Source organism: Podarcis vaucheri (assembly GCF_965113315.1).
Source record: "Podarcis vaucheri genome assembly, chromosome: Z".
NCBI lineage: Eukaryota > Metazoa > Chordata > Lepidosauria > Squamata > Lacertidae > Podarcis > Podarcis vaucheri.
Window position 1 is genome coordinate 29,121,154 of NC_138758.1, and position 24,548 is coordinate 29,145,701.

At 44.6% G+C, this 24,548-nt stretch overlaps 1 protein-coding gene across 2 annotated transcripts in view; it reads right to left on the minus strand.

Moving 5' to 3' along the window:
• Positions 1-21,530, minus strand: part of LOC309523972 (ras-like protein family member 11A-like) — a 212,123-nt gene extending 190,593 nt beyond the window's left edge. The window contains exons 1-4 of one of the 2 annotated variants that reach the window (XR_014215700.1): positions 21,097-21,530; positions 16,664-16,720; positions 11,449-11,531; positions 6,077-7,337 (exon numbers count right to left, since the gene is read on the minus strand). Coding sequence is in view for 1 of the 2 variants with exons in the window: in XM_082208288.1 (XP_082064414.1) it covers positions 6,870-7,337; positions 11,449-11,531; positions 16,664-16,720; positions 21,097-21,241 (753 nt within the window). In the remaining variant the exon portion in view is untranslated. Of the gene's footprint in view, positions 1-4,461; positions 7,338-11,448; positions 11,532-16,663; positions 16,721-21,096 lie in introns of those variants that run through there. The other variant, XM_082208288.1, reaches the window with a different exon arrangement.
• Positions 21,531-24,548: the final 3,018 nt, after the last annotated feature.

The following is a 24,548-nucleotide window of genomic DNA, read 5'->3' on the forward strand; positions in this document are numbered from 1 at the left end:
GACCAGTTTTTAATTCTGTGAGTAGATCACAGTCTCTTGGGAGTTCACCACCCCTACTTTAGGGCCTCTAATCCCGGAAGAGCCCCAGAAATTATTTAAGTCCACATTACTTAATTTTTTTGCTGTGAAAAGTGCATCATGCATGCATATAACATTTCCCTGATTTCCCCTAATTTTCATTCCTCCCCCCATAGAATAGTTAGAAGGGACCACAAGGATCATCTAGTTCAAGCTCCACATTTTACCCATGTGGGGTTTGAACCTATGATCCTCAGATTAAGAGCCTCACACTCTACCAAATGAGCTCTAACTTGAAAACTGTAAGGCATAGGGAATTTTTATCCACACACCAGTGAAATAATCCAGTACAGCAATTTTAAATGAAAATCTGAGATGTAGTAGCTATTAAAAAAATTTTGGGTGATGATCTGTCATGGAACAAAGCCCTTGAAGAAGTTAACCATGGTTACCCAGACCTCGTTGCTGGTTGTGTAGGGGCCCCATATCAGTTCAAGCTTCAGGGCCTCAAAAATGTAGATCTGCCATTGATAGTAGGAGTTGGGTCTTGTGTTCCAGGGCTGGCCCTACCATTAGGAGAATGAGACAAGCTCCTCAAGTGATGCTCTCTCTCGGTCCTTTCTAAAGCCACACACTCAAGGGGAGTGAGTTACTGGAAACTCACATTTTGTAGGTACAACAAAATAATCTAGTCTTTTGGGGTTTATTCATGAGTGCTAGCATAAGACTAGAGCAGGCACCCCCAAACTCAGCCCTCCAGATGTTTTGGGACTACAATTCCCACCATCCCTGACCACTGGTCCTGTTAGCTAGGGATGATGGGAATTGTAGTCTCAAAACATCTGGAGGGCCGAGTTTGGGGATGCCTGCTCTAGTCTTATGCTAGCTCTCATGAATAAACCCCATGGAACATGTGGAGTTTATTTACTTCTGAATAGGTTTGTGTTAGTAACCACCAGTGTTTTGGAAAGTTCATTTAAAAAAAGGAGAAAATAGGTCTGTTCAAGTTCATCAAATGCACTCTTTAGTTCATACCATTTTCTGCCATCTCGTACACAGCTGTTAAATGCACATAAGTGCTACTGCCAACCCTATCATGTAAAGAACTAAAGAGTAAAAGGAGAGAAAACATACATTTGGGCATTAAAAAAAAAGTAGTTAAAATGAGCATCTGTAATTGCAAATGTTATGGTTAGAACATTGGGCAAGGGCCTGGAAGATTAGGAATCCCCATTCAGCCCTGAGGCTAGCAGGGTGCCTTTGGTAGCTTTTTGAGAAGGCAATACATAGCATATAACACAGTTGTACTTTCTCCTTGTTTGTGTCATAATAGAAAACACATTATTATTAAACACTCCATTTTCTAAACTAAAAAACCAACAAGTCTTTTTAATAGGAGAGGCTATGCTGCAAACAAAGTGCCAGCTAGAATGACGATTCTCTCCACACATATCTGCTAGTTGATTTCGTATGCACACAAGGAGATGTCCTTGGACCCTGGCTTACCTAATAGCACATGGAATTTAACTTGACTAAGGCTATTGGCAGTGTTCAGATTGTTTTACCAATGCTAACTGAAATGGTGTCGGAGCATGGCATTTCTGAGTTCGAAGGATTGTAAGAGGCCTGTTTAGAATAGGTGAACTCTAATAACACCAGAAACTCTTTTTAGCCTTGCCTAACTCCCAGCCTCAGCCTCAAAGGCTCATAAGTCATTCTCCCAGACAGCTTGAGATGTCTGCTAAGTATATGATGGAAATTTAAGTCCTCCTTCTACCTACACAGGGCAATTCCTTCCCTTCCCCCCAAAAACAATCCTTCTGAGGTCTGGAAGGCCTGCTGATGCCATGGAGTGCAGAACTGAGGAGGGGGCAAGATATTCTCCCCCCCCCCACCCAAATAATTAGGAAAGCCCCATCAGCACTAACAACACACCTGCCCCCTGTTGCTGCTGCCAACCACAGAACTCCTGTTTCCCTCCCCACTCCTACTAGTAAAGGGGCTTTCAATGAATATAGCACCCACACTGCTGTACAGCTTCCCTCGCCCCAAACAAAGGCCTTTGGGGCCAGTAATATATACCCCCATTTCCACCCTGATTGCACATTTGGACAATAAACACAAAGCTAGCCCAAGACCTTTTGCTGCCTGAGGCAGACTGGGTCAGTATGGTTGTCTCCCTCCCTCCATCCCTAATCCATATACAGAGACCCAAGAGACTGACAATGTGATTTTGTTTCGACACTGGTGACTAGTTAGCATCCTTGACTGCACCTGAGGGCAGGTGTCTAATGTAGGGGGTGGCGGAATTGCCTGCTCACTGCCCCCTGCGCCTCCTACTCACCCTGCAAGACCTTCCACAATGGGCTGCTGGTGTGCCTGCAGTTCTTCTTTTCTCCCAGCAGGTGACGATGATGATAAAATTATGATTACCAGGGTAGCCACCCTGTTTGCATGCTGCAGCAGAGCATACAAGCCATAGGAGGAATGGCCACCACAAATAAGCCTCTGCCCACGAAGAGCATCCATTTGAAGGCAGACTGAGGAAACTATTTGAGAGTAGGGGGGGAATAGAGGAAAGCGTGCCCTGTGGGAAAGATGAGGGTTGGTGTTGTATGTCCATAGCTGTCAACCTTCCCTTTTTTTTGGGGGGGGGATTCCCTTATTCCAGCACCATTTCCCGCTGCTTCCTGCTTCTATCCCGGATTGTTAGAAATCCCGTAGACTGTCCCCAGGACAGGTGAGGCTGCTGATCCCTTATTTTTGAGGCTGCTGATCCCTTATTTTCAAATCTGAAAGTTGACAGCTATGTGTATGTCTGTCCCTCCCTCCGCTGCTTCCCATGAAACTTCTGACCCAGCCATGGAGTTGCCCTACAACAGCCAACTCACTGTTCCCTCACACCCATCTCCCATCCATAGGCTGGCAGCCATGCTGCCCCCAGTGTCCCTGGGCCAGGGCAACAGGGAAGCCTCCCCCACAGCACCTCTTTTTCACCTTCCTTCTCCTCACAGTGATCCCCTCCCATCCCCCCTCTCTCCCTGCTTTCTTCCACCAGCACCACGGGCTTCCTGCCTTCTGCTAGAGCAGCCAGAGGGAGGAGGAAGAAGGGACGTCTTGGTGTCCTTTGGGTAGGCCTTGACGTTGCCCACAGCAGCCTCTGCCCATGGGGAGAAGCAAGGCCATGTCAGGATTGGGGGTGGGTGTTGTGAGAGGGGAGGAGGAAGATGAGAAGGGTCATCGGTTCAGGAATTGGTTGGTGCCAGGGCTCAGCACCAGGAGTTATTATTTGGGGGCTCCGGAAAAAGGTGCCAGAACTGTGCTCCAGTGTGCTCTGAATGTGCATTCAGTGTGCCCTGAATGTGCTTCATGACTGTCTGGCTCTGTTCACACTGGTATTTTGTTGCTGCTCCTTCAAAGGCTGGTAGGCTGGTCACAGAAAGAATGCTACTGCCTACTGCTTTAACCAGCTGATTGCATATGTGAGCTAACAGCAATGCAAGCTGGGAGAAGAGCCAGCACAGCTTGCAGATTTTGCATGCATCCGATTGGCAGATTGAAGCGCATGCATCTGATTGGGTGGGGAGGCTCCTCATAGTCCTGCCCTATAACTGCTGTATCTTTGTACTGTATACTGCTTAGAGACTACTGTAGATAAGTGGCAAATAAATGGTATAAATAAAATGAAATGGTGCCATGCAGTCGTCATTTCTGAGGGACTCCTGATTGACTAGAGTTCATTACCAGGGAAATATAGTCAAATCAAAGCTTCAGTGGCATCTTCTGTCCTCCCTCAGTCACTCCTATAGGAATTTGTCTCCAAACATTTTTTCACCCCTGAAGACAGGGCTGGGACCTATATAGCATTGGAATTGGCTGTGCTATCCAGAGATGATTGATCAGCACAGGAGATGGACAGAGGTAGGGCCAGAGCAGTAGAGCATGCAGAGATGTGGTAGGCAGCCTCCTCTGTGGCCAGATATTTTTGTGGAGGCCTCACAGGAGTCTTTTATATTGTGAAATCATTTTTTGTGGCACACTTCTGAGGTGTAAGACTGGGCGATATCTGGTTTTCAGCATCACAATGTATCACCAGCTAAACACTGCAATATATCACAACGTGTCTGAAAAGGATGGAGTTGGTTTCCAACTTTGTGATATATCAGCAGCTAAACTTTGCGATATACTGACATATCACAATGTCTGAAATAAGGATGGAGCTATGTAGAAGCCTTGGCTGGCTTCATGGTTTCCCCCACATTGTGTTTTTTTGCATAGTGCGCGTGCGCGCACACACAGACATCACGATTCACAATGTATTGCCAGGTCAAAAATTATGAAGCCAATACTGTGATATGGACTTGAAACCAGTTTTGGATGATATATTGCTATATCGCCCACCCCTACTGAGGAGATGGGATGACTGAGAGACTTGCAAAAATGAGAGATATAAAACATGAGCTTTATTGGGCATGTGCCAAAATAGCGCCAAGACCATGTGTCCAGTTGAGGGGATGAAGCAACTTTAAACTTTTTTTCTGTTCTTTTCCCAGGAGAATAATCTGTGAGTCTTGTTGACGCAGGCTCCATGCAGTAAGTGTGTTTAGGATAAGATTCCTGGTCTCTACAAACTTAACTGAATTAGGGGCCCAAGCACTGAGCAAGGAGCAGTTGGATTTGAGGAAACAGAAGAACAAGATTCAAACACATAATGTCCAGTTTGACCCAGTTATATTGTATCAAAAAAATACCTTCCACTGAAAGCAAACTAGTTTCTTCATAAACAACCTAATGTTAGGAGTGGGCAGTGAGATTGCCAGGTTTGCTGATGATACTAAATTATTCAGGGTCGTTAAAGCAAAAAGAGATTGCAAAGAGCTTCAGAATGATCTCTCTAAACTGGTGACTGGGCTGCAAAATGGCAAGTGAAATTCAATATAAACAAGTGTAAAGTGATGCATGTTGAGGCAAAAAAACAAACAAAAACAACCCCCCACAAAAAAACCTTCATTTCACATATATACATCCATGGCATGTTGATGGTAACAAACCAGGAACAAGCCTTTTGGGTTGTAGTGGGCTGGTGAGATAACATGATTACTGAACAAAGCTGGCTTCCCAAAATTCTTCACCTTTTGAGGTGGCAAAACTAGGGTAAGTGGGATATTTCTCTAAATATTATTAGAAGTGAGGTGGAAAATTCCCCAACAGTTTCAGAGGCACTGGGGGATAAGACATCATCATTAGCAGTGGCACGATTGAGGACCCTTTTTTATAAGTGTTTTGGTTTTGCTGCTGCTAACACAAGTAGCAACAACACAACTCTGTGTTGGCAATCTGGGGCCCATTTTTGTATCCTACAAATGGCAGAGAATGTTAAGCAAAATGGCCCTCTATCTCTGGGAGAGGGAGAAAGCTGAGCACAGCTTTTCATTTTATTTTAAATTCACCCCAGCTGAAAATTTCAGCCGAGCTCTGCATGTCAAAATAAGAGTGATGAGTCCAGTATGGATTAGCCTCCCTCAATTTTGTGCCCTCTAGATATATACCTATCAGCCAAGGCCACCATGCTGACTGGGACTGATGGGAGTTGTAGCCAAAAACTAGAGGGCACCAGGTTGGAGAAGGCTAAATTAGGCCAGCAAACTGGGTTGTGTATACTTGCAGCCTGATCACCATCACTGTAAAAATCAAACATATAGTTCCATCCATTTAATAAACCTTTTATAGCTACTTCAGGTAGATGGTGGGGTCTCTACAATTCTATCATATGGCAATTGTAGTTGGGACAAGGCAAATGCTCCTTTAAATTGGCATTAAGTGTACGCAAAATGCCCAGAATCCAATACAGAGCTAAGCACACACTGTCTTAACTATTTTATAGTGGCATTATGCACTTAAGCACCATTAACTATGAGTTGGAATAGGCCTATTGGGCACTGCCTAGTGCTGGTTCATCATATGCATGGGTAGGCAAACTAAGGCCCGGGGGCCAGAACTGGCCCATTCGCCTTCTAAATCCGGCCCGCAGACAGTCCGGGATTCAGAATGTTTTTACCTGAGTAGAATGTGTCCTTTTATTTAAAATGCATCTCTGGGTTATTTGTGGGGCATAGAAATCTGTTCATCCCCCCAAAAAAATAGTCCCCCCCCCAAGGTCTGAGGGACAGTGGACTGGCCCCCTGCTGAAAAAGTTTGCTGACCCCTGATTATATGCTTCCTTGTTAGAGCACACTGCTAAGCGAGTCATTCAGTCCAATCTTTAGTACCGTCCTAGATAAAACGAGAACTATTTTTCTCAAATGTGCCAGTGCAGTAGGGGTGAGATGAAGTTTTGGTACTTTTCTGTTCTAAGGTAAGCTCTTAAAAACCTAGTTGTGCAGGTTTTCAGTATGGTGAAGGGTGTGTGTTGGCTTGTGCCATTGCAGTCAACAACCACCCCTCCCATCTCTGCATCAGTTTTGCAACTCTGTTTAATATGTGGGCAGGTGTTATATGATTGAATAAACATGCATGTGGCACTGAAAAATGAGGGAGTAAAGATAGACTGCCTGCCTGAAACATGGGGGAAGAGCAAGGTTGATTGGCTGGTACGGCTACATGTCATGTCAGTTAGGAAGCTAAGCTCACTGCATGGATGAAGAACCTGTCTTTAAGATGCCATTAGTCTCGGTGACAATTTCGACACAAAAGGCGCAGCTCTGAAAGCTTGCCATCCAATATCACCTTGTCATGAAGGGATTCTTTCGTACAAAAAATGCTGGCAAAAGAATGCCATAAATAGATATAAATATCCCATTGTCTTATCTCTCCTCTTAAGGCCCAGGCCAGGCTTGCTACTCTGAGATACATCAGAGTGTCGTGGCCGTTCTCCCCTTGGAAGACAAGGCCTGCTTCAGCCGCCTTTTCAGATCCTGCATGTTGGGGGACTTGGGCCGAACAAGATGGAGCCCTCTGCGTTTCTCGCCATTGCAGCTCCCAATCATCCTGCTCATCTCTTGGCAAAGCTGCTTAAAGGCATCGTGAACCTCCTCAAAGTTCTCCCGTGCAGACAACTCGTAGTTAGTGCAGCCCAGCTCGTTTGCCAGCTGGAGGCCTTCTTTCACAGACACCTGCCTGGCTCGCAGCAGATCTCCTTTATTGGCCATGATCAGCAGAGGTATGTTGGCATTGGGGTGGATCTTCCGGATATGCTGGTGCAAGGGGCGGATGGTGCGGTAGCTGTTATGGTCCGTGATGGAATAGACAAGCACAAAACCATCTGCCCAGTAGATGGACCGGTTTATTTGTTCCTGGCAGCAGATAGTGTCACTCTCGTCCTGTCAACAAAACCAAGAAGAAAAAAGAAGATTCCGGTTGGGAAGGAACAATGGTGCCAGGGAGAATCAAAAGCTCAAACTAAACCAGCCTCCCCAATAACCTTCCATGTGCGAGAAGAGAAGTAGTCTGGTAATGAAATGGCAACCAGTGTAGTTTCTTTTTCCCAGTAGTAAATTATTCTTAGGGCCCAGTATATTCACCCATAATTATTTGGAAGAGGAGTCTTCCCCTTTGGGGATTTCTGACCTGCTGGACTCAATGCCTTCTTTCATATACAGTGGTAACTCAGGTTACATACGCTTCAGGTTACAGACTCCACTAACCCAGAAATATTACCTCGGATTAAGAACTTTGCTTCAGGATGAGAACAGAAATCGTGTTCCGGCGGTGCAGCAGCAGCAGGAGGCCCCATTAGCTAAAGTGGTGCTTCAGGTTAAGAACAGTTTCAGGTTAAGAATGGACCTCCGGAACGAATTAAGTACTTAACCTGAGGTACCACTGTACTGACTCCCCCCTGCCCCCCAGTATATTGTCCCTGTCCACCCTACAGAGAGGGATGTGAGCTGTGGGAATCTGTTATATTTGACTGGCAAATGATCCTCATTTGGAGATCATTTTTCAAACAAACATACACCTGTGAATATATATATATATATTAGAAAGATTTGCAGAAAAGAGCAAAATGATGTCCACAGGCAACTGGAAATTTTCCCTTTGTTATATCTGATAGCAGCCCAGAATGAAATTGGTGCAATAATCGAAATGGAATGTGGCTTAATAAAAGATAAAGGACAGCGGGGGTTTTCTATTTTTTGCTTTAAAGGAAATGTCTTCTTAATCATTTATTTTAACCAGAGACACAAATAGTTACTGACCATGCACTTTTCAGACAGCATTTCATCAGCCAACAACCTACATTATCTCTTTCCTTTTGGCTTTCTCTTTCAAAGAATAATGAATTAGGCAAAACCGATGCCCTGTCTGAAGTATTCTCTGGAACTTCTCGAAATTATGAAAGCACAACTACCACTGCTCTGCTTATGATACCCTCATCCATGCCAATAAAAGCTCTATTAATCTGGGTACAAAGAAGAACAAAATTACTTAGCATTTGGGCTGGAGACAAACTCCAACTTTTCCAAATATATATTTTTTAAATTGTGTGATGGAACTGTTCTTAAGAATCCCTCTCCCCTGCCATGTCTGCACTCAAAATGGCCCAGTTATCTGGTTGCATGTAATATTACATAACCAATATCCTACTTTAAAAGATTTGGCCCCTTTAAAAGCTCATTTTTAAGAGAGCTGAAAGTAGTATGATCAGGAGGCGCTGTTTCTAGCTGATAAAGATGAAAAGTGCTGAGGCTTAAATTTGCCCAGAAGTCCATAATCCTTGGTTCTCAATTTTCATTACCAAGAAAAATGCACTCTGTGGATCCTCAGAGGCACTTTCCCATCATACTAATCCCAGTGATTTTGTAGTTACTATCCCCGCTACTGAAAACTGGCCCTGCTTCTGAAACACCTGTCATAAACCCTGGATCAAATTAAGTCCTAGATCAAATCAAGACTTTCTAGCCTTACCCAATATGGCACCCTCTAGATGTTTCTGACTCCAACTCCCATCAGTCCTGACCACCATGGCTGATGACTAAGATGACGGGAGTTTTGTTCAACCATTTCTGAAGGGTACTAGGCTGGGGAGGTTGGTGCATACACTCACCCCATGCAGACACACCTCTTATCAAATAGGTTGCGAAGGCTTTTGAAATGTGAACAAAAATCATTGTGCGTTGAGTGTCTACAAGAGCAGTAGCAATGCTTCTTTCTTTCCACCTTCAGAAGTACTATAACCAACCCAAGTCTGATCTTTCTACAGCCAGCTGGTGACAGAAGGTTGTCTCCTGTTCCTCAGTTATCAGCCACAATTCTGTTGCCTCTCTATATCAGGGATGGGGGACCCTGTGCCTCTCCAGATGTTGTTGGACTACAATTTCCATCATTCCTGAGCATTGGTCATGCTAGGGCTGATGGAAGTTGCAGTCCAACAACATGTAGAGGACAATAGTTTTCCCATCTTTGCTCTAGGCCAGGGGTGCAGAAACTTTGGTCCCCCAAATGTTGCTGAACTAGTGAACTACAACTCTATTCAGCCTCAACAAGCATAGTCAGTGGTTGGGGATTATGGGAGCTGTAATTAAGCAACATATGGAGGGCCAACAGTTTCCCACACCTGCTCTAGGCAATGTGGATTACTCTAGTTTGTCCAATTACACACTATAACTCCTAGACTTAGTTGGCTTTCTAGGATATTTTGTTTATTTCCTTAAAGCACCATTGTACCTCCCCTCCTTGTCCTTTTGCTCTTCATAACTCCTTAAAATTGCCTGTGGGGGTTATTGTGTGTGTTGTGACTTAAAGGGATACTTCATCCCCCCATGCCTAGGCCATTTGGCTTCACACCACGTGTGTGTATCACTCAAAAGAGAAAAGCATGCTACGTTGGGCTCATTGCGAGACAGAGGAAAGTTGGATGCCCTCTTCACCTTCCCTCTGAGGTATTTGTCTTGCACCCTCCAATGTCACTTCTTCCCAAATTAAACATAAGGGAAGGGTGGTGGCCATCTACTTGAGCTCCCACCCTTGGCATAGCTGCTGTACTCTGACTGGTAGTCATGGCAGAATAACGGAAATCAGGGGCACCAAGCCAACCAATGTTGCTGAACTCCAGCACTCTGACCATTAACTTTTGACAACTACCAGTTTGCATACAGGGCAAATAGATCCACAGAAGATGCTATCACCACCACTCTCCATGCTGCTCTGTCCCATCTGGAGCGACCGGGGAATTATGTGAGGTTGCTGTTTGTGGATTTTAGCTCTGCTTTTAACACTATCCTCCCCCATAGACTGGTGTCCAAGCTAGAGACGATTGGACTCCCCAACTCCACCTGTCTCTGGGTTTTGGATTTTTTGTCAGAACGTTCTCAGAGGGTTAGAGTAGGGTCACATGTGTCCACAGCCCTTAGCCTTAACACCGGCTCACCACAGGGTTGCGTGTTGAGTCCCCTGCTCTATGCTCTCTATACGTATGACTGTACAGCCATCTACTCCAGCAACAAAATCATCAAGTTTGCTGATGATACTACGGTGGTGGGGCTCATTTCAGGAGGGGATGAGTCCGCCTATCGGGACGAGGTGGAGCGGCTCTGTGTTTGGTGTGGAGAGAACAATCTGGCTCTTAATACGGCTAAGACCAAGGAATTGGTGGTGGATTACAGGAAGAAAAAGGCGGACATTCAGCCCTTGTACATCAACGGGGAACGGGTGGAGAGGGTGGCGGAATTCAGGTTTTTGGGAGTGACTATGGATCAGGGCATGACTTGGAGCGCAAATACCACTGCTCTGGTGAAGAAGGCCCAGCAGAGAATTTATTTCCTCAGGCTTTTAAAAAAGAACAATCTGAGTGAGAGACTGCTGGTGTCCTTCTACCGAGGCTCCATAGAGAGCATACTTACATACTGTATTTGTGCTTGGTTCTCCAGTTGTACAGCTAGGGAGAGGAAGGTGCTCCAGAAGGTCATAACCACAGCCCAAAGGATTATTGGTCACCCTCTCCCACCTTTGGAAGAACTGTACGGTTCCCGTTGCCTTAGGAAAGCAAACAACATCCTGCAGGATCCATCTCACCCGTGATACAGTGTGTTTGCACTACTGCCTTCTGGCAGGAGGTATAGAAACATCAAGTCAAGGACAAATAGACTGAAAAACAGTTTCTATCCAAGAGCTGTGGCCTTTTTGAATGCTGTAACTCGATAGTGAGACCTGGGAGTTTGATGGGTGTGGGTGTGGGTGTGGTTGGAAGGTGGGTTGTTTGGTTGTTGCTGTTGTTTTGCTTTTGTTGTTTTTAAGGGATGGCATCCAATTTCGTTGCACTTGTGCAATGTTGCACTAGTGTAATGACAATAAAGAATCTATCTATCTATCTATTAGCTGTGATGGCTGGGGTTGATGGGAGGAGGAGTTCAACAACATCTGGAGAGCATCACATTGGCTACTTCTACATTAAGACTTCTTTTTAAACATCTCAACATTAAAAAGTCATTTTACCTCCAGTGAAACGAAGGGTGTATCCTGAACTTGCAAAGTGAGCTGCTCTCCATCGATGGTGAATTTCCTGGAATACAGTGCACCTGGCAAAAAAGAGAGATGAGAACTGGATGGATACATGGAATATTTCCCATCAGAACCTGCACAACCCAACTGGTAACTAAGCAAAAACCTGGGGCAGCCATGCTCCAAGAGTGTCTCCTTGTGCTATGCAAATGCTTATTGGCAGAGAGAGCTGGTGCCTGCATTTTTGGACATGGTACACAGGGGGAATTTAGAAGTTCATCAGCCGGGCTAAATTCTTTGTGCACTAAAAGATGTGAGAGTGAGCCCCAACTTGTTCAGAGCACATGCATGGGTATAAATAGGGAAGGACTGCAAAGACAGGTCTGGTAAGGGAAGGGGTTGGGACAGGCAACCACTGCATCAGGGGACATAAAAGCCCATGCTTGATCATTGGGTTGCGAGGTGGCAGTGTGAAACCTGTCACTGCACGCAGAATTCAGCTTTTGCCATATATTGGGAAGTGTCAGGAAAAAAAATTACTTCCCCATATTTAATCCCCCCCCCCTATTCTGAGTGTGGTGATGGATGCAAAATGCAGATTTGCTAAAGGATAGGCTGCAAGGCAGCCTTGTCTTCACTATCACTACAACAAGCTGACATGGTTGTATGTATATGTCCTGGAATACACCCACCCCCACCCACCTACCCACCCCCACACATGGGGTAGCTAACCTGGAGCCCTCCAGGTGTGGTTGGACTGCAACTCCCATTATCCCTGACCACTGGCCATTGTGACTGAGACTGATGGGAGTTGGGCCCAGCCAACAGCTGGAGGGCTGCAGGTTTCCCACCCCAGTACATATTTGTAGTGCCCCAATGTCATTGCTTTCAGCAGCAGCCTGAGCAGGTGTAACATTTCCTACTATGGAGACAGACTGCTGTTAAAGTCACAGAAGTACCACCAGTTAAAAATCTGGAACGGTTATGCTTTAGGACAGTGTTTCCCAACCTTTTTTGGGGCAAAGGCACACTTGTCTCATGAAAAAAATCTCGAGGCACACCACGTTACAGCCCCGTGACGTCAGTGCGCAGCGTCACACCGGGAGGGACGCACGAAGGAGGGGGGAGGGCGAGCGGAGGCAGCGGCGAGCCCCGTTCCTCCCCATCCGCCCCTTTCCGTGCAAGGAGCGCGAACAGGTGTGAGAAGGGGGTCAAACCTGCGGGCCGGCACCGGGGAACCTCCAAGCTTTGGGGGTGGGGGGAGGAGGCAGCAAAGCGAGGCAGGAAGGAGAGTGCGGCTTGGCTGGGTGAGCTTTGGCAGGGGCAGGGAATGAGAGCCGCGAGGCGGGCGCTGCGGACGGAGGCGCTGCCCGCCGAGCTCGCAGGCAGCCAGGCAGGCAGACGGCGAAAGCCCCGCGCTGGGCAGCCTCTCCTCACCGCCGCCGCTCCGCATCTCGCCGCCCGACTCGCCCGCCTCCCTCCGGGGACGGCGCCCCAATCGAAAATTTGACTTTTTTTAAAAAAAAAACTTTCGATTTTTTTAATTTTTCCCACGGCACACCAGGCAACATCTCGCGGCACACTAGTGTGCCGCGGAACAGTGGTTGAAAAACACTGCTTTAGGAAGTACATTTTCAGATTCACTTGAGATGAAAACTGCAGTCAAAAAATGTCTATCTCCAGCTCCAAGTGTGCGTCCACTCTGATCTGATATTTTTTCTGGAGTACTTGGTAAAAGGTTGCATCTCATGTTTCCACCATGTAGTCATTGAGCACTAACCAAAGCACCGGGGAAGCTTAGCCCAGTGAGAATAACTTCTATGGACCTTTGCCAACCTGGTGCCCTCTGGAGGTCTGGTACAGTTGTGCAGAGAGTTGCAATCCAAAATGTCTGGAGGGGCACCAGGTTGGATAAGGCTGTAGGATTTGGTTCATAGAAGGAGGTGTTTCTTTTCTGTGGAAGACATTTGTTTCGAGCTCATCAAGGCATTTTACAGTGAGATAAATTCCCCATGGCCAAGTTTCCAACATCTGGATTTGATATTAAAAGAATATTGTTTGTGCAAATAAATCTAAGAATGTGTGTACAGTACTTCTACTAATCTAGGTAAAAGACCCAGTATAGTGTAGTGCAGGAGTGGTCAGGTTGGTGAGAAGGGGTCCTGGCATGCACCCAGCCTCCCAGCAGCATAGCTGTTGCCTCCTCCCAAGAGAGGAAGGAGCAATGAGGTGGGTAGGTCAGCACAGCATGGGCGCATCAAGTGGGAGCACCAAACTGATTCCACCGATGCAGCCAAATAGTGGCAATGTACCTGCTGCCCCACACCTCTCCTCATAACTGGCAGTGGCCCCACTGCCAGGCCAGGTGTGTGGTGGCTCTGCTTCTAACTGATTGGTCGTGGATGCCTGTTTCCAGAGAACTGGGTTCAAATCCTTCCTCACCCATAAACAGCATTGCAAGGATCTCTAACCTTACCTCATGCAGCTAGTTGTAAGAGAGGTATGGAGAACCTGGGGCCCTCCAGATGTTGCTGCACTGCAGCTTCCACCATCCCTGGTCATCAGCAAGCTAGCTAGGGCTAACAGGAGTCCATCAACATCTGGAGAACCACAGATATCCCCTATACCTGTTGTAAATGGGAAGAACCATGTGCAGGATCTTGAGCAACTTGGCTGAAGGGCTGGGGGATAAATTAATTTAATAATAATAATAATAATAATAATAATAATAATAATAATAATGGAATGAAAAAAATATTTTCTGGTAGTGATAGTAGTGTTGACTCTGATATTGGTGGTGGTACATAGCCGTCATGATCGCTCATCTTTTCAATGGGAGGAAGCATTCAGTCACACAGATTTGTACTTGCAGATTGAAATGGTACACTCCAGGCACTGTTTTACTGCATCACCAGACCAGAGCCTCCCCCTGAACTGGTTTTAAGTAAGAAAGCAGGCGGATGGGTTTGGAGAAATCAAGTCCTGGAGGTGGTGATACAGTGTCCCTTTGCTCTAATGTGGCAGCTCTTCTGGGAGCCCCGTGGCTGCGGCACTTGCCCCACCATGTTGAGTGCTGGCACCAGACCTGACTGGAAGAGTGAATACACAGGCAGGAGAAATGTACCTGGCTTGGAGCTGACACCATTTTATAAGTAGCTTATGAAACAAAGTCCAGACAGCATATTATTCCACTTCCATAGAACATCAAAAGGAGATGTCTGGGTACTTCCAGAAACTAATCATATTTGGCCCTGCCCTCCAGCAATGGGAGAAGAAGTATTTCTCCATGGCCTCAGTTATATATGACCACCTGTTTCCGATCTATAACATATTTGCTTCTGCTTGAAGGATTGCTGAAAGGATGGTTGCTTAATGGAAAAAGCATGCAGCTCCCAGCAATGCTTCTCTAGCAGCCAAATCTTGGAAACATAGAAATTTGAAGCACAAATCCTGTGCATGGTTACACAGAAACAGAAAGAAGCACCAACAAATCAAGTACATGAGCAAAAGATCAGCCCGTTGACAGCCTTAAGAGCAAAGGTGAGGAATGAAAAGCCCAGCAGTGCATTTTAATCAGATGAAAGGGACAGAGCTAGAGGGGCGAAGTTTCCAGATTTTCATTAATCAGTCAGGAGAGAGAATTGACATTTGATCACTCCAAGAGTCTTGTGGGACCTAAACAACAAAAGGATGTAAACCTATGTAGGTTGATTTAGAACCCACCCACTGCATTTTGGGTAGGGGGAATATGTGTGTCCAGGAAAGCTGTCATAGGACTGGAGCCAAAGTGTCTTGTGGCACCTTAAAGGTAAGCAGCTTTCATGGACTAGGGACCACCTCATCAGATCCATAAAGAGTTAATCCTCAGTTAGGAGATGCCTGCCAGTCTCTTGGATACCACAAGTTTCCTTTTGCTTCAACAGACTTCAGCTGTGGAATTTGCCATGTCTAGTAAAGTTACTTAAAACTTTTGATTTTGTCATGAGCCCTCCTTCCTTCAGCCCGAAGCAGCCAATTATTTTTACTGGATTCTGTGCAGTTTTTACTGGCTCCTGTTTAGTCTTTGTTTCCTTGCTGGGTCATCACTGGCCTTTGTCCCCTGCCAATAGCCCATCCAGCTAGCCCTGCTGAGCTGCCTTGGCTCACGGGCATAACTAAACCCAGAGGGTTTCTGTGATCGGCAAAGTTTTATCAAACCTTGATTAATTCTCACTTTTACTAAATCATAACACATTTAAGGGGATCTAGTGTTGCCCCCCATATCAAATGCTTTTTAAAGAAAAGCTGGGGGGGACAGTTGCCAGAGTCACCTTGCTGTTATTCATTGTACAAGAACAGGCTAAGCTGCCATTTTGCTGGTCAACTGACAAACCCACTTACATCTATTTCAGTCTTGCCCTTTTTGAACAGCGCTAAAAACAGAAAGAAAGTCTATATTTCAGGTTGGTGCTTTTTTAAACACAGTGTTCATTTCCACTGCTTGTTGGAAATGGAGAGCTGGATAATGCTTGGCCCTCTGTCCGTCGATGGAAGCAACGATCTTTTGATCCTTTTTCTTTATAGGAAGTGTGTCAGCCAGACTCATTCCTCTGATCCTATTCTATTAAAGTGAATAGAGTATTAGCTTAAGAAAAGGAGCGGGGCTGTAAATAATTGGGCTTTGATTTATTGTTTTCATAGCCAGGGGCAGTTCACTGTAAATATGCACATTTTAGACAGCGTTTTAGCATTTTCTTTTGCCAGTGATCCACAGCACTAAAAGAAAAGAAGGCCAGCTTTGGAACAGTCTTCCCCAACCTGGTGCAAAAATCCCATCATCGTTGACTATTTGCCATGCTGGATGAGATTGATGGAAGCTGTAGTTTGCAGGATCTCAAGGGTATCAGGCTAGGGGAGGCTGGTTTATAAACATAAGAACATGAACCCAGCAATTAGCCTATTCAATCCATCGAGTGAGGGACCGAAGGAGCCAGGTATTCAAACTCGGAGCAGCCCCAAATCCTTTGGCTGGGTGACCTATGCAAACAACAACAACAACTATGCCACATGGCAAATTAAAATATTTATTTTCCAACCATAAGAGGAATAGCAATCCATTCACCTGACTCGACCTGTATATTTTGACCACATGACCCTTCGTTCTGTCCCCAGGACAGTTAGACACAAATACATTAGTTTTAATGATGTAGCGTTAGAAGGTTAGACGTACCGGTATTGGCCTCATAGTCTCCAATAAATCTCTTGGTGAGGAAGCGTACAATTAGGGCTGCAAAACAAGGAAAAAAATGCCGCTTTTTAGTCAGAGTTAGAAAATGTCAGAAACTCCAGCCGCAGGCTCAGAGTGGTAATTAAACACCTGCTTTCATTCCATGTGCTACACACATTTCATTGGCAATAGTGCTAGATGGGAACATGTTTAGCAATGAAAGACCATTGCTCCAGACATGTGCAATGTAATCAAGAACCACTCCTCAGTATGCACCAAAGTTTTGTGACCATAACAGGCATCACATTTGTATTTATTTATTTATTTATTTATTTATTAAGATTACTGCAATGTGTTATACTAGGGCTGCCTCTGAAGCTAGAGCAGTATTCAGCAGCCAGATTGCTCACCTGGGCAAGATGGTTTGAAAATATTACACTGATCCTAATCCAATTCCACCAGCTATGGTGGTGGTGGGATTATTGGGTTGTTTTTTGGTTTTTATTACTTAATATTGTGTTTTTTATATTGTGATTTTATGTTGTGAACTGCTCTGAGATCTACCAGTATAGGGCGGTATACAAATTTAATAAATAATACTACTAATAAATAAGTTAATATTCTCATTCTCAAAGTGTCTGCCCCAAAACAAAACTGCATTGGGTCTCCTCTCCCAGGGCCATTTTATGCATTACACAGCAGCAAACCTTGGTTTCCCAACAGGTTTGCAATCAAATGGGAATACTACTCAGACACACCTATGTGTGTTTTTGAGTAACATTTGCGTTTGAGAATGTCTTGGTCATGTTCAGGGAAGAGATGTAGTTCTGCTTTCCATGCAAAAGGTTCAAACTCTAGCAGGTAGGAAAGACACCTGCCTGAAACCTTAGAGGCAATTTAGACAGTACTGAGCTAAATAAGCCAATATTCTGACCTAGTATAAGAAAAGCTTCCTTTGTTGGGAAGGCCACAGTTTAACGGTAGAGCACATGTTTTGCATGCAAAAGGTCCCAGAAAGAGCATGCAGGCAACTCTCTGTGTAGAGGGTGACTTCCAGGTCATTAAGCACATCAGCAGTTGCATATAAGCCTGCCCTGCCCCTGAAGCCCAAAGCAACCCATGTGTTGGCAGCCATGCATCAATCGAACGTACACAAAATGGTCACTGCCTATATTCAGGAACGGCTGTGAGAGGCCCCAGTGACTTTCTGAAACCTTGGAGAATCACTGCCAGCCAGTGTAGGTGATATTGAGCTTGATGGTCTCACTCAGGATAACAATTATGCTTTCAAGGGTAACCCCTAAAAATGCTTAATGTGTGAAGTGGCCTTCAAAAATATTTGACATGACTCTTTAAAAATCACAGTATTTGTCTCTGGTTTTCTTATCACTCACTGCAAACACATTTTCTAAGATGCTGCCAATATCATGAGAGCTAGAAACTTGAAAAGTAATACCCCACACTCTTCAGGGTTCCATATATTGTCACAGAAAAATGACTCTTAGGCCATCAACTCCTGCCCCCATTAGTACAATTTCCATGTAGCAATGTAATAAATTATTTGTGGCTAACAATTTGGCTTGGCCTGGTGACTGCATTACATGTATGCAGCAGATTAAGCCATTCACGACTGAGGGGAATTGTTCATGAAGTATTAGTCCCTCTTTCTGATTCCCCCCTCTCCCCCGTGAAGTTCTTCTAGAGAGACAGCCTAAGTCCCTAAGTGTATTTACAGAGTGTAGCATGGAAATGGATATATTAACCCAGACGAAAAGTCACATAATTAATCTACAAAGGAAAAAGCAATCACAGCGTGAACTTTCAGATTTAAGCTTAACTGTATTCAAAACAGAGCACATTCTTACAAAACTAACCCATATGCATTGTAATGCAAACCCACTCATAAGTTCAACGGGAGTTACTCTCATAGACATGTAAACAGGCTGGCAGCCAAGGACATCATTCTGCTAGCTGCTTTTAAGGCTATATGTCTGCTATAAAACTCCCATCTATTTGTTTTCACATTCACATTTATCGTCTTTTTCATGGCTTTCTCACGTTCCTGCATTTGGGAGTCTGGGACACTAAGTTTTCCACCACTGTCTCCCTTATGTTAAGTGGAATTCCCATAGCGCCTTTCAACCTAACTTATTATTATGAGGAAATGAACCATGTGACATGCACACACACTTCACATCTATTGCTTACCACAGGACGGAAAAGCAACAGCAGATACCCATTGTTTTTATGCAACCTTTTTTGATGCAATGAGCTAGCTAAAGGTGGAACTACTCAATGCTGCCACCCAAACACAGCGCTCCCTAACACTGTCTTTTGTTTTGTACACCAACTCCATATCAGCCAGAATTGGAAAACAAACCTCAAGAAGGAACCAGGCTGGTGAAGGCGGAATTTTGCAAACAACAGGCATGCTCCGTAGGGTGAATGGGAGTTGCAGCCCAAAACTTCTGAAGGGCACCAAGTTGGCAATGTCACGGTCAATGTAGGTTTGGGAGCTCACCTTTGCTAGGGTAAAGTGTAATTCCATCTTCAGTGGTTTTCAGGCAGAAGATGAGGCCCAATGACTTGTGCAGCAACAACCTAGGGTGTCTCCCTGAATTGTCTGCAATGAGTGGCAGACCTGAAGAGCATCCCTCCACCACATGGGAGAATCCATGGATATGAAATATTATTGTAATATGACTGCTATACCATAAGGACATAAGAGCCCTGCAGAATTGCTCCAGCCATGATAATTTTTGTTTGCTCTTTTCACGCCTCCCCTACTGTCTTCCCTGGCAACCCACTCTCTGAAAAGTGTTTCATGCATCTCCTGTTGGATTTGAGAGCAGATTCCCAATAGCTCCTTGTCTTCCACCAACAGAACGTCATTCCCCAATGCCCGGCTCATGACCCTCTTTCCTGTTTTGTGGGGCAGGGTCCAAAGCACAGTTTAATAACTGAGGCACTTGGCACCCAGTTCTGCTTTCAGATAACCAATCAGATAGCATTCCAAATTCATGGGAGCAGCGGGGTGGAGTGGGGGGCTTTTCCTGCTTTCACTCCTCTGTACAGAAATCCCAGCGTATTGCAGAGCATTTTAGGGCCTATTCAAGGGTGGGTGGCTTATTGGTGGTAGGTAGGGATGGTCAGGTAAGTCCATTTCAGATTTTCTCATTTTTCCCGTTTTTACAGTGCCACACCATGTTCTGGTTTCAAGTCATATTTGTTTGTTTGTTTGTTGCTTTTTAATGTGAATCTCTCCTGATAGACACACTTGTATCTGTCTATTACACATTTCCCCAATAAATTTCCCTTAATATATTTTTGTATGATTTCCCCCCTAATATATGCATTTTTATGCATGCTTTACCCAGATATATGCATTTTGGATGGAGAACTGCACTGTAAAATTTAGAGAAGAGCGAATTTTGAAGGGTGGCTGTGTTTAAGGTCTCTTGTTCCAGAAAGTACAAATTAGGTAGGTTCACCTTTAAATGTAAAGTGAATCTAATTTCTGCCCATCCCCTTTACTTGTGGAGCAAAAGATCGCTAGTTCTCACTCTGAGCAAGGGGGCCATATATTCAACTAGGGATGCAGTGCAACAGTAGAGCACATGCTAGAGGGTCCCAGGTTCAAGTCCTGGCATCTCCTCTTTAAAGCAGGTGATGGAGAAATCCTTCCACCAGGTGACACTCTTGAGAGCTGCTGACAGTACTGGGCTAGATGGGCAACTAGTCTGACCCGGTATAAGACAGCTTCCTCTCCCTCTTCCATACATTCATTTCATGCAAAACACTGGAGGAGCCAGACCAGATGCATCTCACTTGGGGCTGGTATCACAAGACAGCACAGTTGGGCATCTGCACTCTGCAGGAAGGGGGCCCTCTAACACTGCTACAGTGAAGGAATGGTGTCAGGAAGGAGAGGGGCCCCTGGAAGATGTCTTGCCCAAGGACCCTCCCAGCTGACCCTAGGCTCACCATGTGAACTGACAGAGTAATCTAGAACACCCCAAACTCCTTGCTGCCGGGAAAGCCTGGCAGCAGTAGCCCAGCCCTCTTTCAAGAAAGTTTCTCTACCATGGTGGATCCTCTCATTGATGAGACCTTGATAAGCTTCTGGTGAAACCCCATGCAACAAAATACAAAATTTGCTAGTGTAGGCCAGTGCCAACGAACCTTGACCTTCCCCCCCTCAATTCATCTGCCTGAAAATCTCCAGGCATTATATTTCATAGTGGCATGGGGGTGGGGGTGGGAATCTGATCTGGTTAACCTTTACATTCTGCAAGATAAACATCGGATCATTATTTCTATCAAATATTAACATAAAATCAGATTGCAGATGTGGAGAGAGGAGAGGGAGGGAGGGAGGGGAGGGGGGGGAGAAAGAAAAGACCAGGCTGCCTCCACAGCAACTTCTGAAGACTTACCCGTTTTGCCAACGCCGCTGCCACCCAACACAACGAGCTTGATGACTTTGTTGGCTGCGCAGTCCTGGACAGGATGTTCAGGGATGGGAAGTAATAGGAAATTTGTGGAGTAATGTGACATAGTATTCCTAGGTAGGAAGGGCATGCCAGTAGAGGAGACCTGATGAGCTCTGCTGATGGGGTAGGAAGAGATCTGAGCAAAAAGCACAATTCCCCCTTGCCTCTCTCTTCTCTTGTGCCACCCTGACAATGGAATCTCCCGGCAGTTTCATTGAAGCAGCATTTTGGAGGAGGAAAAATAGAGCAGCCGCCAGTCCCCTCTCCCCGCAAAAGATTGTGCTCCGACAGGCAGAGGGGAACGTTTTGATCATCCCCAGTGAAAACTGACTCCTGCATTCCTCAGCCAATCAGAAGTCAAAACATGACATTCCATTACTTGGGACATAAAGTCCGGGCCTCACAGTAAACTGCACTCATTTTCTGCCATTTTCACTCATTCTTTTTCTTTGCTGACCATTTTACTGGTTGAAACTTGGAACTAAGCAGGAGGAGATTATATCAGGAATAACATTTTGGGTGGGGTGGGGATAGGGAGAAGAAAATAAAATCCGCTTTGATGTCTTGCCACTGGGTTCTGAGGGGCTTCGTTTTGTGCTGCAGAAACTTCTGTTAAATAAGCAAAACCACAAACACTGAGGGAGGGAGCTCTGGAACAATGCTTCCATGTTGGATGGAGGCACCCACTGAGGCTATAAATTTTAATGGGTTCATCAGCACGATCAGTAATCGGAAATAGATATTGGCCATGAGTGGACTCTGAGTGGTCAGGTCCCCTTAAGGGACTGTAGGTAGCAAAGGATGGGTGAATTTGTCATTTTAAATGTCTTATTTTTCCCAATCTTGAGTTTAGTTTTGCACATTTACATATCATTTTGCAATTTAAAAAATAAATACAAAACCCCCTCATGAAAATTCAACCGCTTTTTAGTACAATTTTCTCCAAAAAGATATGCAATTTCATATGCAGTTTTGTCGCAGTGCGATTGCTGACAGGAGTGAGACCTTGTCAGTATGTAACAGCTGTGTTCAGAGACCTGTGATGCTTGCCAATCTGCCACCAGGCCAAGTTCAAGGTGTTACTATTAGTAGAGGAAAAAGTGTAACAACTTGGGACCAGTTTACTATGAGATCGCCTTACCCCATATGTGCCCACTTGACTGCTTCAATCTGCAGAATTGGCACTACTACAGGTGCCACAAAACTCAATTTTTTACTGTGGCAGCAACGGCACTTTGTGACTCCCTGCCTATGGATAGCAGGCAGGCACTGTTATTATATTCTTTTCCATGCCTGCTGAAGTCATTCTTATTTAGACAAGCCTGTCCAGATGGTTAGAAGGTTTGTATAATTTAGTTTAGTCTGCTCTATTGTGGTATTAGCTTTCTGTATGTTTTAAGTTATGGTTGTAAACAATTTTTTAGCAATGATTTTATTATTTTCTCTGTTTCGTAAACCGGGCTGGCACTGCAAATAAATCAATAAATAATATACACATTTTTGCAAAGCTATTTTGTCTAACATGCTACATTTTTTGTATGTTATTTTGAACAATGCATGTATTTCTATATATTCTCTGACCTAATACATGTGTTGTTCTACACATTACTGGGCTGGAGCATTGCATTTCAAAATACAGTGTGCATTATTGAAGGACAGCTGCACATGGGTTTGTATTTTGTTTCAGCAAGTGTGAATTAGACAGGTTCGGTTTAAATGTGAACTGAGATTCTCTCCTGTGCTTAGCTGTATTGAGTGTTAGTCATACCCAGAGTCAAGCCACTGAAATTAATGAACACGACTGACTTAATTTTCTTAGATCTACTCTGAGTTAAGACTCAGTTGGCTACAATTTTGCTTCCCCAGTTACCAACCCAGAGGATAGAGCAGGGGTAGGCAATGAGGTGCCCTCTAGATGTTGTTTGGCTGCATCTCCTATCACCACTGACCATTGGGCATGCTGGCTCGGACTGATAGGAGTTGGAATCAAACAATATTTGGGGGGGGGGGGAATGCACTACATTGACTATTCCTGGGCAGTAGGAATGTATAGTGGGAGTTGCACCGGTAGCAAAAAGGTCTGCAAGTAGCCTCTTTTGAGAAGAGCTAGTGAGTGCTTGGAGCCTTCACACATACACCCCCCAAGTGCAGAGTGCAGCTTCAGTAACACAGCTGCTGGCCCAGGAGGGATAAAGTATCAGTACTGATCCCATTGCCCTATATAATTTTTGATATCTGTGATATTCAGGGGTTTTGTTTGTTTGTTTATAAACTGGACTTGTTTTTATGTATTTTAATTCTCATATCTGTAAACTGCTTTGAGATTACTTTGCTAATAGCAAGTAATACATAAATATTATTAAATACAAAGTAAATCAAATCGAATTGAATCGTCTAAGGCTTCAGCCACAGAGTGAAAACCAAAAAAAGAACATTCCCTGATTAAGTGGTAGGATTGTAAACAAGTAACAAGTTTGGAATGTTTGAAAGAACATAGGAAATACCCTGATGGAAGGGAGTTTTTTTGTCATTAGTATTAGTATTAGATTTCAATTCAATTCAGTTATGAATTGCTTCTCATAAAACACCCTAAAGTGATTTTACAATAAAATCAGATATAAAACAATTTCTAGTAGCAACACATTGGGATAAAAATATCCCTTAAAAGTCTTTTTTGGAAAATGGAAGGTTCAAAGGTTATTTAACCAAAGGTTATTAAACTTGTGAGACTGGTAGCCTCTGTGCTTGCAGAAAACTCAAAAACACAACTAAGAGTCTTGTGGCACATTAAAAACTAGCACATTTTATGATGGCTGTGTATTAAAACTCGTGTTGCGCTATGATCTGCAGTTTTCTGATATATTATGCACACATGAATGTAGGGTATGGGGGGATGTAGACAATGGAGTTAAATGGCAATAAAATGGAAATATCACAGTCTCACAATTCAGTTAGAGCTTAGATGAACTTTCCTCAACCCAATACCATTCAAATGCTGTTGGATTGCAACTCCTATCACCTCTGATTGTTGCATGCTGATGGGAGCTGGAGTCCAACAGCATAAAATAGAGGGCATCAGGCTGGAGTAGGCTGGCTCAAATGTACGGTGCCACTTTTATTCAGCAATTCTAAAACGATTGTGATATCATGAATTATTGCCACTGTGGTCATTTTGCGTGCATCTAATCAAATTTCCACAGAAGTGACCTGCTTCACGGCAGCAGGTCAAGGGACTTATTGTTAGTAGGCCCCCTGCTGAGGAGCAATCATCCACAGATGCCCAACTGTGCTCGCTTGTGATACCAACTCCAATTTCCATTTAATTCCAGTCTTATATCCCCCACCTTCAGATGTATTTGCTCAGTGGGCAGGACATACATGCATGAATGGTGGGG